The sequence below is a fragment of the Schistocerca cancellata genome, chromosome 6 (assembly GCF_023864275.1).
Source record: "Schistocerca cancellata isolate TAMUIC-IGC-003103 chromosome 6, iqSchCanc2.1, whole genome shotgun sequence".
Lineage (NCBI taxonomy): Eukaryota > Metazoa > Arthropoda > Insecta > Orthoptera > Acrididae > Schistocerca > Schistocerca cancellata.
In genome coordinates, this window is record NC_064631.1 from 289953073 (window position 1) to 289968927 (window position 15855).

A 15855-nucleotide genomic window follows, 5' to 3' on the forward strand; every position below is an offset into this window, starting at 1 on the left:
ACCAACTCGGATCTGAAAAAACCATTTAGACAGGAAAGGGGAAGGTGGCCACAAAAGCCCCAACAATGACGTTGTGCAAGAATACAGTGTCTCCTAGAAGTATCGCACGCCTTACTGACCTGTTGAAGAGTGTACTGATACAATGATGGTTGCACAGGAAATACTGCTTAACAGCTGCCTCTAGCAGGGTCAGGTTGTCGACAGTGGACTGAAATCTCTGGAATCCACATTGAGTGTGGTAAGGAGTTGTCTGGTCTCTAACGACCAGACCAGACGACGGTTAACCATTTGCCTCAGGATCTTTCCTACACAGCTTGTTAAGGCAATACTCCTGTAACTACTGGGAGATGTACTTTCAAGGTTTCAGGAGAGGTATCAGAACTGCCTCCCTCCATGAGTTGGGGTAGCTGCCTGTCTGCCATATATGATTAAAACATTTGAGGTGGTTTTCCTTTAACGCCGCTGGCACATGTCAAAGCATACAGTACCAGATTTGGTCGTGACCAGGTGCAGTATCACGAGTCTCAGACAGTGCCGATTCAAGCTCCCTAATTTTTGCAAAATGTTTGTCCAGTGCCTGAGCAATGTCCCTGGGCATAGTTTGGGGATCCTCCTGTTTCAGCACTGCTACTATTGGTAAACAGCTGCATTTACCAGTAATCCTCCTGATGGCTTCCAATACTTTTGTAGAACAAGTGGAATGGTTAACAGACTCCAGGAATGCTTGCTATGACTGTTTTTTGCTCTCCTTAATGACACCTTGAGCCTTGGCTCTCATGACTCAAAAGGCAGTAAGGTTGTCCGGTGTAGGATGGCACTTAGACCTTCGAAGGGCCACATGTCTGGCCCAGATGGCTGAATTGCACTCTTCTGTCCACCAAGGTACGGGTCACCTCCTAAGAGGACTGAAAGACAGGTATAGAGATGTCAGCTTGATGGATCACACATGTTACGTAGTCCACTCATTCCTGGACACTGTCATGGTGTTCAAACACAGCCAACTGGCTGAACAGTGCCCAGTTAGCCCTGCCAATCATCCATGATGGTGGCTTCTGTTCCAGCAACACACCATCCAGTAGGTGACTGCAGATTGGGAAGTGGTCATTGGAATGAAATCCCCTGGTGAATAGAGTTGGTGAGGGCTGGAGAGCAGAGAGAGAGGTCGATGACTGAGAATAACCCAGTAGCAGTGCAGAAATGAGTGGGAATACCAATGTTAGGATGCACAGTTATTGAGATGTCAGGGGGATCTCCAAAACCCGACCCCGAGGGCAAGTAGAGGTCGAGCCCCACAGGACATGATAGGCATTGAAGTCTCCCAGGAGGAGAAATGGCTGAGAGAGTTGTTCCGTAAGATCTGTGAGAGCTTCAGAGTCTACTGCATCCAGTGGTGATAAATACAGAGTGCAACCAGTAAGCCTCCAACCTGCATGAATTCCATCTGCTACTGCTTGCAGGTCAGTAGCCAGGGCGAGAGCAGAAGAATGGTGTGCATTAGAGAGAAATCCTTCGACCCCTCCTTTGGCTCTTTCCCTCAATAGGCCATCCTTGTGATACAGCTTATAGCCCCACAGCACAGGGACGTCTGTATGTTTAAAATGTGTTTGTTTTAAACACAAGCACAAGGGGTGTGCCTGTGCTAAGAATTTCAGTTCCTCCACATGAGTCCTGAACCCATTCAAGTTCCACTGTAGTATGGGAGAAATGCCATTGATGTGGTTTTAATTTACCCTTATCTTTGCACTGGAGAGGTGAACCACTTTTAGAGTGAGGTTGCGTGGAAGGTATGCCTGGATTTGAGGCATCTAGCTCCATGATGTCCTCCTCAGTCAGACATACCAAAGTGATGTCTGACTGTGCCTTGGACAGCTTGTGACCTCAACGTCGGGATCCTTTCCATGCACTCTGTCCTGTCGAGGATGAGGGCGAAAAGGGGGCACTATGCTTTACATGTGCCTTCTGGATGCTCACTATAGATTTGTTGTTGGTCTTTTCTGTTGCATCTGCCTGGATTACTTTGTCCTTAATCTTTTTTTCTTGGGGTGTACATGTGCAAGTACAGGTGCTTGTGGTGGATACAGGCACACTAGATGTTGTCTGCATTGAAGTGTCCACCTTGGGGATAGGTTTCTGCACTATGGAAGAAAATGAGGTGGCAGAGACGGTGTTTCATTGCCTTATATTCCTTTTTGGCTTCCACTTGGTCACTTATTTCCTGTATTTTGTGTTCCTCAGCAAAAACAGGGCAGCCTCGGCTCCAGAATGGGTGGTCCGCAGAGCAGTTTACATGGATCACTGGAGACTGGCAGTCAGTCACAGCATCATGAGCTGCTTTTCTGCACTCTCTGCAGATCACTTTACCTCATGGTTGTATGGCTGAAACAATGGCATTTATAGCACCACATAGGGTTTTGTATGTAAGGCCGAACATTAAGTGAAAAGAACTGGAGCTGAGAAAGGTGTCCCTCTCAAAAGCGATATCATATTTACCCAATGTCTGCGATTTCTTAAGAAGTTCCACCTGCTTTGATCTGTTAATTTCGACCAATAATGAGCCATTATGTAGTCGTTTTATAGATTTTAAAGTGTCAACAAGGCCTTCCACACCCTTATGGATATAGAAGGGGGACTCTTTTTCAAACGTCCCATCCTTCCTCTTAATCACCAAAAATTCATTATTATTCACAACTCCATGAGCACTGTTACTGAAGTCCAAAGCATTATTATTACCAGGAGGACTAGACTCTCTGATTCTCTTGGATGATTGGGAGTACATCCTTCCTGCTGGGAGGAGAAGATGATGATTTCGAGCATTTCAGCTCGGTCCCACAAGCAGCTAGGGAAATAAGCGTCCACTCAGACAGAGCCCTGCATGGGCTTATATAACTGAGGTGTGGCAGGTTACCCAGAGGTTGCCCACTAATGACTGTTCCATGCATCCCATCAGTGTGTAGCAAACCTCAAGATTTTTTTAAATTTAATTTTTTTTTTTATACATATAGAGGTTTATTCTGTTCTCGCGATCCGAGTGGTCAAGGCAAGATCCCTGGTCCCTGAGACACACAATGTTCCACCACCGTGCCACATGGTAGTCGCTGAAGCATGCCCAGAGTTTACAGTGATGGGGAACTGGCAGCACTTACTAGTCCCCAGCTCAGGAATGCTGGGATTACCATGCCCTTACCCAGCATGTGAATACTGAGGCCCTGAGGGCGCATTTTCTGGACAAAATTCTTCCATATAAGAATGCACTAAGGTCATGGCAGCAAAAAATCCTTTGTCTGTATCGAAATGTTCAGAGCTAAACCAGTTTTCACATGCATGAAGAGGCGGAAATCCTGAGCAATGATCAGGGTGTGCAACAATGTTTATGTCTCTGTTGAACTGATGCAAAAATGTTGGTGTTTGCTGTGCAGATGTGGCTGGGTGTTCTGTAAAAACATGGAACCAATAATGAAGGAATGACAAGACTTTTTAGATGGTTAATCCCATTTTCAGAAAATGAAACAATATACTGCAGAACTGTATTTCCATATCAAATAAAATTTACAAAATCAATTCCTTTTGCCTCCCAAAAATACACAGTAGTCAATGTCTCTGGCTGACAGAGTGGCCCCAAGTGTAATTTGCAGAAACAACCTCATGCTAATCAGTAAATAAAGTATACTTCACCTGCCTATTTGCAAGTTATTTGACCATACAATTTATAATAATAAATTATCTAAATCATGATAGAGGCACCAATACTGCCATTTCTTTGAGATATGTTTCATGATTCACTGGACCTATATTTTGCCAACTAAATAGTCAGCTGAAGGACACATGAATCGTCACCACACAATCAAGTTTTGGTGACTATCACTGAAGTAAGAATGGTCAATCACAGTTGGTCTGACTCAGAACCTATACCTACTTACATAGCATTGTGTTCCGTATTTTATTACTTATAATGGACACAGAGAGTGTGTTCATAAAATTGTGAAATTTGTGATGAGAGATCACACAGCTTCCATTACTTTTCTTCTTATTCTTTTTTAATTATTAGGAAACTTATTTTGTACTATCATTTCTGAAGTATATCAATTTCTCATTCAGATCTGTTAATTAATTTATGGGTCTGAAATTATTATTATTATTACCACTATTTTCAGAAAAGTATACTTACTTCGCTACTTGAGACCTTGTTTCAAAATCCAAGCTCTTCATTGATGTGCGTATTTCAAGGCAGCCAATGTACTGAAAGAGGTAAAAATATTTTAATTTTTATTTGATATTACTTACAACATTCCTTAAAATCATTAACTGGTGAAGAATAACAAAGACATGTAGTAAGTCAGCTGCTATGCTTACCATGTCTTTATATTATAACAAAGAGAAATAAATCATGGCATTTGTGAACTGCTTGTATATAATGCGCAAACTCCATTATTCAGTTATCCTAGAAATTATAAAACAGACAAAACGGTGTTCACATAATATATGTAATTTAGTTAAACTGTTGGCCACTAAGATAAATAAGAATCAGTAGAAGCAGTAGGGGGGGGGGGGGGGGGGGGGGGGAACTGTCGAAAGGGAGCAAGAAGAGCTAGGAGCATGCGAGGCCAGTCTGAGGAGAGACACAGATTTCATATAATTACCACAGCAGAGTGTATACGACCCGGGACAACTGGGAGATCCGGGAAAAACCTGGGAATTTTTTCATCCAGGAGAAAACTGGGAAAAACCCTGGAATTTTTCATTGTTTTAGTTTTCAGTTAAATTTTTGTGATTTTGACTGCTAGGAACCAATACTCCAACAAAGGATATTACTGTATCCCACTTCTGTAGGATAATACTGCAGCAACAAAACATGAACGAGAGGGGAAAAGAAAACGAAAATAAAACTTATGTTGCAGAGGAAATACACCATATACAACAACAAAAAACATAGTGCTCATACAAGTGTCTGCCAACAGCAAAGTGTGTCAAAGGCTTTAGGAAGACTATGCAATGCCTCCTAATGACAAATTGCCTCCGATGATCGTGACGTGACAGCTGTTTTGAGTTGCGTATGGGTAGTCACTTCTCTCCCTTCTGGCTATGGATGTGTGGCTGGGCGCCACTATCTAATATTGTCCCGGTTCGGAAATATCTTAGATCTGCGGCTATGCGCAGTCTATACTGTGGGACCTATCTTTGCCATGCTAGGGCTGCTTGATAGCTATCTTGTTTGTCACCGAGTTATATCTTTGGTCGTGTCTTGGATTCGTCTTTTTGTGGCAACAGCTTTGCATTGCGCCTCATTGTTTTCTAGGTTGCTTGTTCTTGTTCTGGTTTGTTGTCTCATCTGCAGTCTATCACATTTTGTCTGCCTACTGTTAGTTTGGGTTACTCTTCCACGGGCAGCTCACCTGCCTGGCAGTCTTCTACATTTCTTCTGGATAACTGCAGATATAGCACATTTTATTGTTAATCAGTTGACTCCATATGACCCAGCAGACCATACCGACAGCAAAGCACAAAGAGGGAACTAACACCAACACTGAAGAAACTTACAGCTGAACACCCATCCAGTGTGCATTGCACTGGGCACAAAGATTAAGGTTAACCAAGTTCTATGCACTGCAAGCTTAAGTGCCCGTAAGTCCAAGGCTTTTAACGAATGGTACACTTGGAGCAAGTGTGTGTTCTGTAGCTGAGTGGTTAGCATGGCTGTCTGACATGCAGAGGGCCCTGGTCTGATTTCTGGTATGCTAGGGATTTTTCGTTGGTGGGAGGAGTGGTATGTAATGCACTCAGTCTGTGGGACCAACTGAAGAGCTTTCTCCTTTTTTTGTCATCAGTCTTCTGAATGGTTTGATGTGACCTGCCATGAATTCCTCTCCTGTGCCAAGCTGTTCATCCCAGAAGAGCACTTGCAACCTATGTCCTACATTATTGGTTGCTAGTATTCCAATCTCTGTCTTCCTCTACAGTTTTTACCGTCTACAGTTCCCTCCAATCCATGGAAGTTATTCCCTGATGTCTTAAAAGATGTCCTATCATCCTGTCCCTTCTTCTTGTCAGTGTTTTCCACATATTCCTTCCTCTTCGATTCTGCACAGGACATCATCATTCATCATCTTATCAGTCCACCTGATTTTCAACATTCGTCTACAGCACCACATCTCAAATGCTTCAATTCTCTTCTCTTCCGATTTTCCCACAGTCCTTGAGGAGCTACTTGACCCATTAGTAATGGTTCCAAGATCAAGAAACCCAACAACGGCTGGACAAGCAGACAGCTGACTACATACCTGTCCAAACTGCATCCAATGACACCACTGGCAAAGGATGACATGGTCGCCAGCCAGGCCCAATTGGCCCCCAAGGCCAGAATGTGGAATTTCACACTTGGAACAAAGCACTACTGTTCATAACCCTGTCATACTCTGCTCCTTTGGCTTTAAGAGCCATCTGTCACATGCATGAGGAATAATGTTCCCACCATTTTCTACCTGTACAGAACCTGGTATGTGTGGGTGGGGGAGAAGGGGGGGGGGGGGATCACAAAACAAAATGACAGTTAAGACAACAATATTTAGTTACCAAATTAAATATATAAACCAATAATATCAGTTTTTACAGCTGCACCACACATTTCGTTTTTGGGCATGTAAAATCCATATTTATTAGAATAAGGATGGAACAATATACAAAAATAGGATGCGCGCACGTACGCACACAAAATGTGCAGAGGCAGAAAGAGAGAGAGAGAGGAGAGAGAGAGAGAGAGAGAGAGAGAGAGAGAATGACTTACTCTGACAGCATATGTTATGCCTTCTTTGGAAAGTTGCTGGTCTGAATGAGGCCATCCTCGAGCCGGCTTGTTGGCAAAGGAAGAGCCACCAGGCCCATCTGGGAGTGCTCGAGGCATTGTGACAGAACTGCAGGCCTCAAACAATTTGTTACTACTTCAGGTGGCTGCCCCTAATATGTCTCTCATCGCTAGAGCATTGACAAAGGAATTTCTTTTAGTATTAGAACACAACAACATTAACAGTACACAAATTAAGCAAGCTGCAATAAGAGAGGAATACAAAAATCTGGAGTTCATCCACCTAGTTTTCTGGTTACAAAGCAAAAAGGGAATTAGTGCTCAAGACATTCCCAGTTGCATAATAAATCCATCTTACAAGATTTTCCACTGACACATTAAAATAGGACACACTATAATTGTGACTTCACATATGTCTATAACTAATGAACAATCTCACTACTTACATTTTCCAAAACTTTTGTGAAGGTAACATAATCAAGTGTCATTATCAATCTGTGTAGTAATGGGATGCTCAATAGGCCACAGTTTGGATTCCAAAGTGGTTTCCTCTCAGTTATTTAAAATTTCACAGAGCACATAACAAAACTTTTATATCTTAAAATATCACCCATTGGGATCTTCTGTGATTTATTAAAGGCATTTGAAGGTGTCATTTATAAAATTCTATTTGAGAAATTACATTGTTATAGGATACAAGGATATGGAGAGGTTGAAGTTACATGTAATGGGAATTGGTGAATGGTGGTGGCACGGAGAACGGAACTTCTAATCAGGTGAGTAAACGCAAAATCAAATTGGGGTATTGCAGGAGTCAGGCTAAAAAAAGAATAAGAAAATAGGAAAGTGGATAAGCTACTATGAACTGCATAGTGAATGCACCATCACAGCGAAGACGGACAGGAAGTCAATGCCCAACATAGTAATACAAGTTTATGCACCTACTACTTCTACAGATGAAGATGAGAGTGAAAGAATATATGATGGGATAAAAGAAATCAGTCAGATAATTAAGGGAGATAAAAATTTAATTGTGATGAGGGATTGGAATTTGATGGCAGGAAACAGAAGAGAAGGAAAAAATAGTACAACATTGGCTGGGAGGGAAGGAAATAAAGAGGAAACCACCTGATAGAATTTTGCAGAGAGCACAATTTTATCATTGCTGCTACGTTGTTTGAAAATCATCCAGAAGGTTGTATACTTGGGAGAGATCTGATGACACTGGAAGGTTTCAGACTGATTACATACTGGCAAGACTGATTTTGAAATCATATTCTAAACTGTAAGACATTTCCAGGGGCTGATGTGAACTGATCATAATCTATTGGTTATGAACTAGAGATAGAAACTGAAGAAACTGCAAAAAAGGAAATTAAGGAGACCTGGGAAAATTGAAGGAACCATACATTGTTGCAAGTTTCAAAGGGGGCACTAGGCAATGTTTAACAGAAACAGGGGAAGCAACTACAGTAGAAGGAGAGACACTAAATAGTTACGGCAGCAGGGGATCAAATAGATAAGATAACAAGCCCTAGTAGAAATCCTCAGATGACACAGGCGATATTGAATCAAATTTATTAAAGAAGAAAATGTAAATAAGTATCAAATAATGCAGGCACAAGAGAATACCAATGTCTAAAAAACAGACTGGTAGAAAGTGCAAAATAACTAAGTAGAAATGCTCAGAGGGCAAATGCATGGCTGTAGAAGCATATATAACCAGAGGAAAGATATATACAGCCTATAGGAAGATTAAAGAGCCCTTTGGAAGAAAGCAGCAAATATATGAATATCAAGAGCTCAGATGGAAGGTGGTATTAAGTAAAGCAGGAAAGGCTGAAAGGTGAAGGGAGTAAGTGAACTTGGAGATAAATATTACAGAGATAAGGGTAAAGAGATGCAAATGTGATAACGATTATTACAATGGGAGACAAATTTGACACAGCAATGAAAGACCTTGGATGAAACGTCCTAAGAATTATTAGATCCTTGGAACAGCCAGTAATTACAAAACTATTCTATCTGGTACACAAGGTACATGAGACATGTGACAAACGTAACAATTCCTGTTCGTAAGAAGGCAACTGCTGACAGCTGTTAATACACCTTCAATTTAACAAGTAATGGTCACAAGATACGGACACAAATCATTTAAAGAAGAAGAGGAAAATATGGTAGATGCCCACTCATTGAAACTCTATCTGGGTTCTGGAGGAACGTAGGAAAAAGTATAGCAATTCTCACCATGACTCCTCTTAGAAGATATGTTGAAAAAGGGCAAAGCTACGGCTATAGTGCTTGCAGATTTAGAGAGAGCTTTCGACTACGTCAATTAGAATACATTCTTTGATATGAATATAATAGAGGGAAACATATATCTAAAAAGAAAGATGATGAGACTTACCAAACAAAAGTGCTGGCAGGTCGATAGACACACAAACAAACACAAACATACACACAAAATTCAAGCTTTCGCAACAAACGGTTTTCGCAACAAACGGTTGCTTCGTCAGGCTTTGCCTTTACAAATGTCTGCTTGTGTCTGTGTATATGCGGATGGATATATGTGTGTGTGTGTGTGTGTGTGTGTGTGTGTGTGTGTGTGTGTGTGTGTGTGTGTGTGTGCGCGCGCGAGTGTATACCTGTCCTTTTTTCCCCCTAAGGTAAGTCTTTCCGCTCCCGGGATTGAAATGACTCCTTACCCTCTCCCTTAAAACCCACATCCTTTCGTCTTTCCCTCTCCTTCCCTCTTCCTGACGAAGCAACCGTTTGTTGCGAAAGCTTGAATTTTGTGTGTATGTTTGTGTGTCTGTCGACCTGCCAGCGCTTTTGTTTGGTAAGTCTCATCATCTTTCTTTTTAGATATAGAATACATTCTTTGACGTTCTGCAGAGGGGAGATGCACTACAAAGGAATTATCCGACAGAAAGAAATTGGAACAATGATGTACATGTACAGGAAAACAAATCGCAGCAATTTCATTAAAAGTGGATGATTTATTCAAGAGAGAGAGCTTCACAAATTGAGCAGATCAATAATTCATAGACAGATGCATCATTTTGTCTTGCATTTTATAACATATGGTCACACTTATGTGGTAGTCACGGAAAAGGTGTAGGTCAGTTAAAGGAAGAATTAGGAAGTAACTACTTGGACACTTTTTGTTTCCAAGCCAAGTACAAGTCTTAGCCATGTGAAGGGAAGATATAGGTCCTGCATGCAAAGATTTTGGAGAGGAGTGTCATGCTGCAGTAGTGGGTGGAGCAGGAAACAGTTTTGACCGAGACCATGGCAACAGCGTCAAGAGTAACATGGTAAAGATAGCTTCACACCTCAACAGGCAATAAAAATGTTGAGTTTGTTGTCAGTTTGAGGTGTCGTGACCAGCCCCTGCCCTACCTGAACAGCTATTTGATTCAGATCAACTGAGTTTTATCAAATACTTCTGTTAGATGCTGGGTTGAATATAGATTTGGTTTCTGTTGACACTATTGGCATGCAGCATTTTACAAGGCATGGCCTACATCTCAATGTATGATAAACAGAAACTGGGTGGGTTAATAGCAAAATCTTTGGGGGGGGGGGGGGGGGCAGAGCGCACTAAGATTCATGGTTGTATCCAAGTAGTAACTGGTGTGAGGAAAGCAACTTTTCAGAATAAATTCAGATTTCACACTATCAGGATCAAAGCTGGAAATTATGGGCCTAAAATATGTGAAGATAAAAAAAGGAGGTTAAAATAAACATATTGCAACAAAATTTTATAGGATTAAGAAGTAAAATTGATGAACTGGAATTTTTTTATATAAACTGCAGCTTGCAAATCATACAGACATAATACATGTTTCTGAACATCACTTGACAACATTTATAGGAATTCTGAAGGAAGGAAGGAAGGATGTTACTTAGCATCCAGTTATGGTGCTGAAGGTCCAGTACGAAGAAAGGAGTCATTACTTTAGGAAGGAATACCGTGATATCCAGACTTTGGAGATCATGCTACAGAAAGAGGTCATTCCATGAAAAGTGAAGTTTTTGTACTGACCAACACATTCTGTTCTTCATTTAGTGGCAAATCAACACAGGTTGCATCAACAAACCTTCACTGCACACTCCTTGTATTCAACTCTAAGTGTCTTATTTTCATGTTAATACTCCAATGTAAATTGTAAAAATGTTACATCCATCACCATGGAATGACTCAGAAGTTGATTTTCATTGAAAGCCAATAATAATAATAATAATAATAATAATAATAACAACAACACAATACACAGGACTCCATCTCTTAACTCTGAATGATTTATGAAACACTTTGATACATTATTAAATTTCTTTACTTTTAACTGGAATGAGATAATATTAAGTGGAGATTTTACTTTAACTTTTTAGAGCATACTTACTGTTCTACAGTTAAACCAAAGTCACTTATCATTTCATATAATATAACTCCACTAATAAAATTTGCAACAAGTGTCATGAGAAGCAAAAGAACTGCTACCGATAACATTTTAGGACATACATCGAAGCAGGAAAATTATAGTGCAACTATCACAGTTGATGAGCTCTCAGATTGCAGTAGGCAACTACTGAAGTTCAGTATTAGCGTGAATGGCATAAATAAAAGCAACTGGAAAACTAAAAGGGTAATAAATGACAAAGGAATTGAGGAATTCAAGATGAATTTGCAAAATACAACAGAGAATTACTGAATGAGACAGTGCAGTTGTTAGGACACTGACCTATTTGGGAAGAATGGGCTGTCGTGTCTGGTCATCCTGATTTGGGTTTTCCTGCATTGTGAAGGCCAATTCTTTGATGGTTCCTAAATCTATGCCCTTGCTAACACCTGTCCTATCCTTTTAAAACATATTGCGTATGCTGTGTGTTATATTTTGACATACTGGTTGGTACTGTACTGACAAATCCTTTTCTATTGTGAAATGATCCTTGGATGAATAAAGATAAATAAAGAAATAAAAATACAAACAGGAAAGATGTACACAACAAACTTGGTGTAGATGAAAAAATATTATACAGCCATAGTCTAGTTTAGAACCTGATTTCCTAAGAAACTAACCAGAGGAAGCAGATTAAATGAATCTAAACAATGGATTACAAATGGGGTCATAATATAATGAAAAACTGGGAGACTACTCTACTTTGCATCAATGTACATGGAATGGCAGGGTTAAGTCACATTACAAACTGTATTAAAAAAGTCATGAGAGCATCAAAATGCATGTTATTTCAAGGGAAAAAAAAAGCTTCTCCAGAACGGAGACAAAACCTACCGTGAACATTGTGAAAATGAGACAGGAAACAAATCAGAAAACTGGAATTTCTTTAAATATAGATAAAGAACTGATCAAAGATAGCTATAAAATCACTGAAACTTATAATAACTGCCAATAGCAGATAATTTAGGTATTAACACTCCCTTAGAAAATAGCCTATAATCCCTAAGAAAAAGCCTTCCAAAACAAGTTTGACAAAATTCAGTTACATTAACATTTCCAAAAGAAGTTTTCAGTATTATCAACTGTCTTAAAAATAAATGTTCAAATGGTTACAATGAAATGTTGTTAGTTTAATTCAGTAATATATTGGATACTTCTTTTTGCTGTGGATTTCAAAAAGGGCTATGAACTGAACCACCTATATTTACCCTGACAGAAGACACACTAGAATCAATAAACCACAAATTACTACCGTTGGGAAAATTTTGTAACTTGGCTAAGGCTTTTACTTGCGTGAACCATGATATCCTAATGAAAAAGTAAAGATATTACAAAACAGTAAGCACAACAGGTTTTTGGTTTTGATTTTTGTAATTTGTATCAATTCCATTATAATCAGGGGACTGATGACCTCAGATGTTAAGTCCCATAGTCCTCAGAGCCATTCGAACCATGATAATCAATAACAATAGGCACTCAGAATTAGAAGCAATTAGACACAGTGTACCAAAAGAGTAGTTTTTAAGACCTTTGTTGTTTCTAATATACGTAAATGATCTTCCACTTGCAGTTTCAGAATATGCTAATTTTGTTTTCTCTTCATTTCATACAAGTGCAGGAATAAGAAACTATACCTGTCTTCTTACTAAAAAGTCAGCTAATCAAATATTTGAAACTGTAAACAAATGGTTATAACAAATGGATTCACACAGAATTTTGACAAGATGTCTTTTAAAGACCCCACAAGCTCTCAAGCAATGAAATACAACAAGCAGAAAGCGTTACCTTTTGGGAGCACAAACAGATCACAACCTCAAGTGGCGAAGTCAGTGCCTAGAATTAAAGAAGCCCCTTGATTCAGCTATGTCTTCAGTATGATGATTATTGCTACGAGGCTAGTCAAAAAATAGAAAAAATAGATAGTTCTGCTTATTTCCATTCCTTAATGAGTTATAGAATCATTTTCTGGGGAAATTCAGGTTATAGAGAGAATCTTTTCAGAATACAGGCGTGCACTGTAAGAATTATAGGCTGCCTGGTGTTAATTCAAGAAAATCATGCACAGATATGTTCAAAAAATGGGTATTTTGACAACTTCCACACACACACACACACACACACACACACACACATGGTATATGAGTAAACATTTAGGTTCATGAATAGTTAGAATCAGTACTGTAAATTTAGAGTAATGTAATGTTTCACTGCATTGCACTTGAATGAACTGTACATCCTTGACTTGTTTACACAACATAGAGACCACTCTCCATTGGATAGGTAACATGGAATATGGCTAATGTAACATACACAACTTGCAACACTGAATGGACATGTTAATTTGGGATAGGCCTACTTTGTTTCTGCCGTAAATGACTTCCTGATACAAAACTTCTCGTGACATTGAAGCTACACTTTTGACTGAATCCATGTACTATATTTCTCTTTTGTGGACAATTCTGAGTCACCAGAGCACACATTAGGGACACTTAGCTATGAATATTCCAGTGTGTCACCTACGAAACTACAGAAATAAAGTATGTCCAGCATGGTATGTTGATACTACAACTTCAGAATTAATGTTCGTTGCACACTTAGTGATGTGACTAATAGTAGTTCTATTCTAATTCCCCACAAAACTCTTAGTTCTCACCATACCAGGGAGCATAAAAATACACACTTCTGTCATTAAAACCCGAGTCATGCAGTTATGTTAAGATACAGATTAAAATCATAAAAGGCTTGTCACGTCATTCTGAACACTGAGATACAGTGCTGAGCACTATACTTAATCAAAAACTGTAACGTCCTTTCTCATCCTTAAATTTACACTACCATTACTAATCTATCCTGACTACAAATAATTTCGGTAGGGAAAATTATGCAAGCAATGGCTGCAAAAAAACTCACATCTACCATTATGCCATGCTGATGTTTTCGTGGCAAATGTAAACAGCCACTACATTATCTGCTGTTGTTTACGTCCAAAATATCATCACCGTACTTCACACTAAATGCGAACCGTAGCTCATAGCGTAGGTTGAACTCTCAGATTTAGATATTGGTGTGTCGTTCGAGAAAGTATTCCTCACACAGCAAACACCATATTTCAAATGTTAGCACAAACGTCAAGCACCAATTTCCAACATCCTTTCTACGCCTTTATGACTCACTTCTCGCTACATGTCTCAGATGTTCTGGATACCAGCGGTCTTTTTTCGGCGAATGCGCTCCACAGATGACACCACATACGTAAACAACTGGTTGACATTTGCGCTTGCTTTAAGTGTGATTAAAAAAATGGTTACTCGAATCAACTTCGTCTATGTTTATCAATCTCTTTATTGTTCGCAGTTACTCTAAAACATATGAGGAACAAGCGCAAATATTTTCTCCAGTTGTCCATATTCTTGTGATTCTGTCAAATCTGCTGGCTCTGATTTCTGGATGTTCAGTGGAATAGCTGTGTTTTCATTCACATACAAATCAACATTCTAGCATATATTTAGTAACTGAAATATCACACAGTTTCTCTGTATTAGCAGCTGTGAGGTTTATGGGTTGGATTGTTTTGGGGGAGAAGACCAGACAGCGAGGTCATCGGTCTCATCTGATTAGGGAAGGATGTTGATGGAAGTCGGCCCTGCACTTTGGAAGGAAAGTTTATGTTAACGCTGGTGTTATTATCGAATTATTGAAACAATTAATGCAACATAAAGTATGTCCAGCATGGTATATTGATACTACAACTTCAGAATTAATGTTCGTTGCACACTTAGTGATGCGACTAATAGTAGTTCTATTCTAAATCCCCACAAAACTCTTAGTTCTCACCATATCCAGGGAGCATAAAAATACACACTTCTGTCATTAAAACCCGAGTCATGCTGTTATGTTAAGATACAGATTAAAATTATAAAAGGCTTGTCACATCATTCTGAACACTGAGATACAGTGCTGAAAATGCAGTTCTAGCGCAAATGAAATAATTAAGACTTATCATTCTAACAAAATAGAATTCACTGATTAGTGTTTGTCATGTGAGTACCTAATCCCCTGTCGGGCTCCGCTATCAGTTAATTGAGATTTGATTAGATTATTTATTCTTTGACAATTACAGATTAAAATGATTATGGATGACACCTTTTTGTACAAATTAATTTAAAACTACAGCTTTTATGTTTATGTCCGGCATGTTTCTAACAAAAATGTCTAAAGATAGGAAATGAAGCTAGAAAGTACCCTACAAAGATGTTGGGTCATATGCAACCACAAATAAAAATTTCTTTGATACTAAGAATGAAAAATCTGATTCAGAAAAGAAGGGGCAGAAAAACTCAGACACTGCTGTTGGGTAAAACATAAGGATACAGTCTAAAGTGAAATCAACAAATATTCCTCAAAAGTAAATAAGCGTGAAATTAAACAATTTAACTTTTCATATATGTTCAATTCCCATATTTTTTGTTGTTATGTTGTTATTCTTGTTCTTGACGGATTTTATGCATGGTTTTATTTATTTACATATTTGTTAAATTATCCTCAAGGATTATTATGAATTTCTATACAGTATAATTTTGCAAAAAAGGTGTTACA

General features: G+C 39.2%; 1 protein-coding gene across 2 annotated transcripts in view; it reads right to left on the reverse strand.

The window, feature by feature from the left end:
* The window catches only part of LOC126191590 (SHC-transforming protein 1), a 113181-nt gene extending 98706 nt beyond the window's left edge, over positions 1-14475 (reverse strand). Inside the window, exons 1-3 of one of the 2 annotated variants that reach the window (XM_049932535.1) lie at positions 14176-14475; positions 6779-6966; positions 4166-4236 (exon numbers count right to left, since the gene is read on the reverse strand). In XM_049932535.1, the coding sequence (XP_049788492.1) occupies positions 4166-4236; positions 6779-6895 (188 nt within the window). In that variant the 5' untranslated portion in view covers positions 6896-6966; positions 14176-14475. Of the gene's footprint in view, positions 1-4165; positions 4237-6778; positions 6967-14169 lie in introns of both variants that reach the window. The other variant, XM_049932533.1, reaches the window with a different exon arrangement.
* Between the last annotated feature and the right edge of the window lie 1380 nt (positions 14476-15855).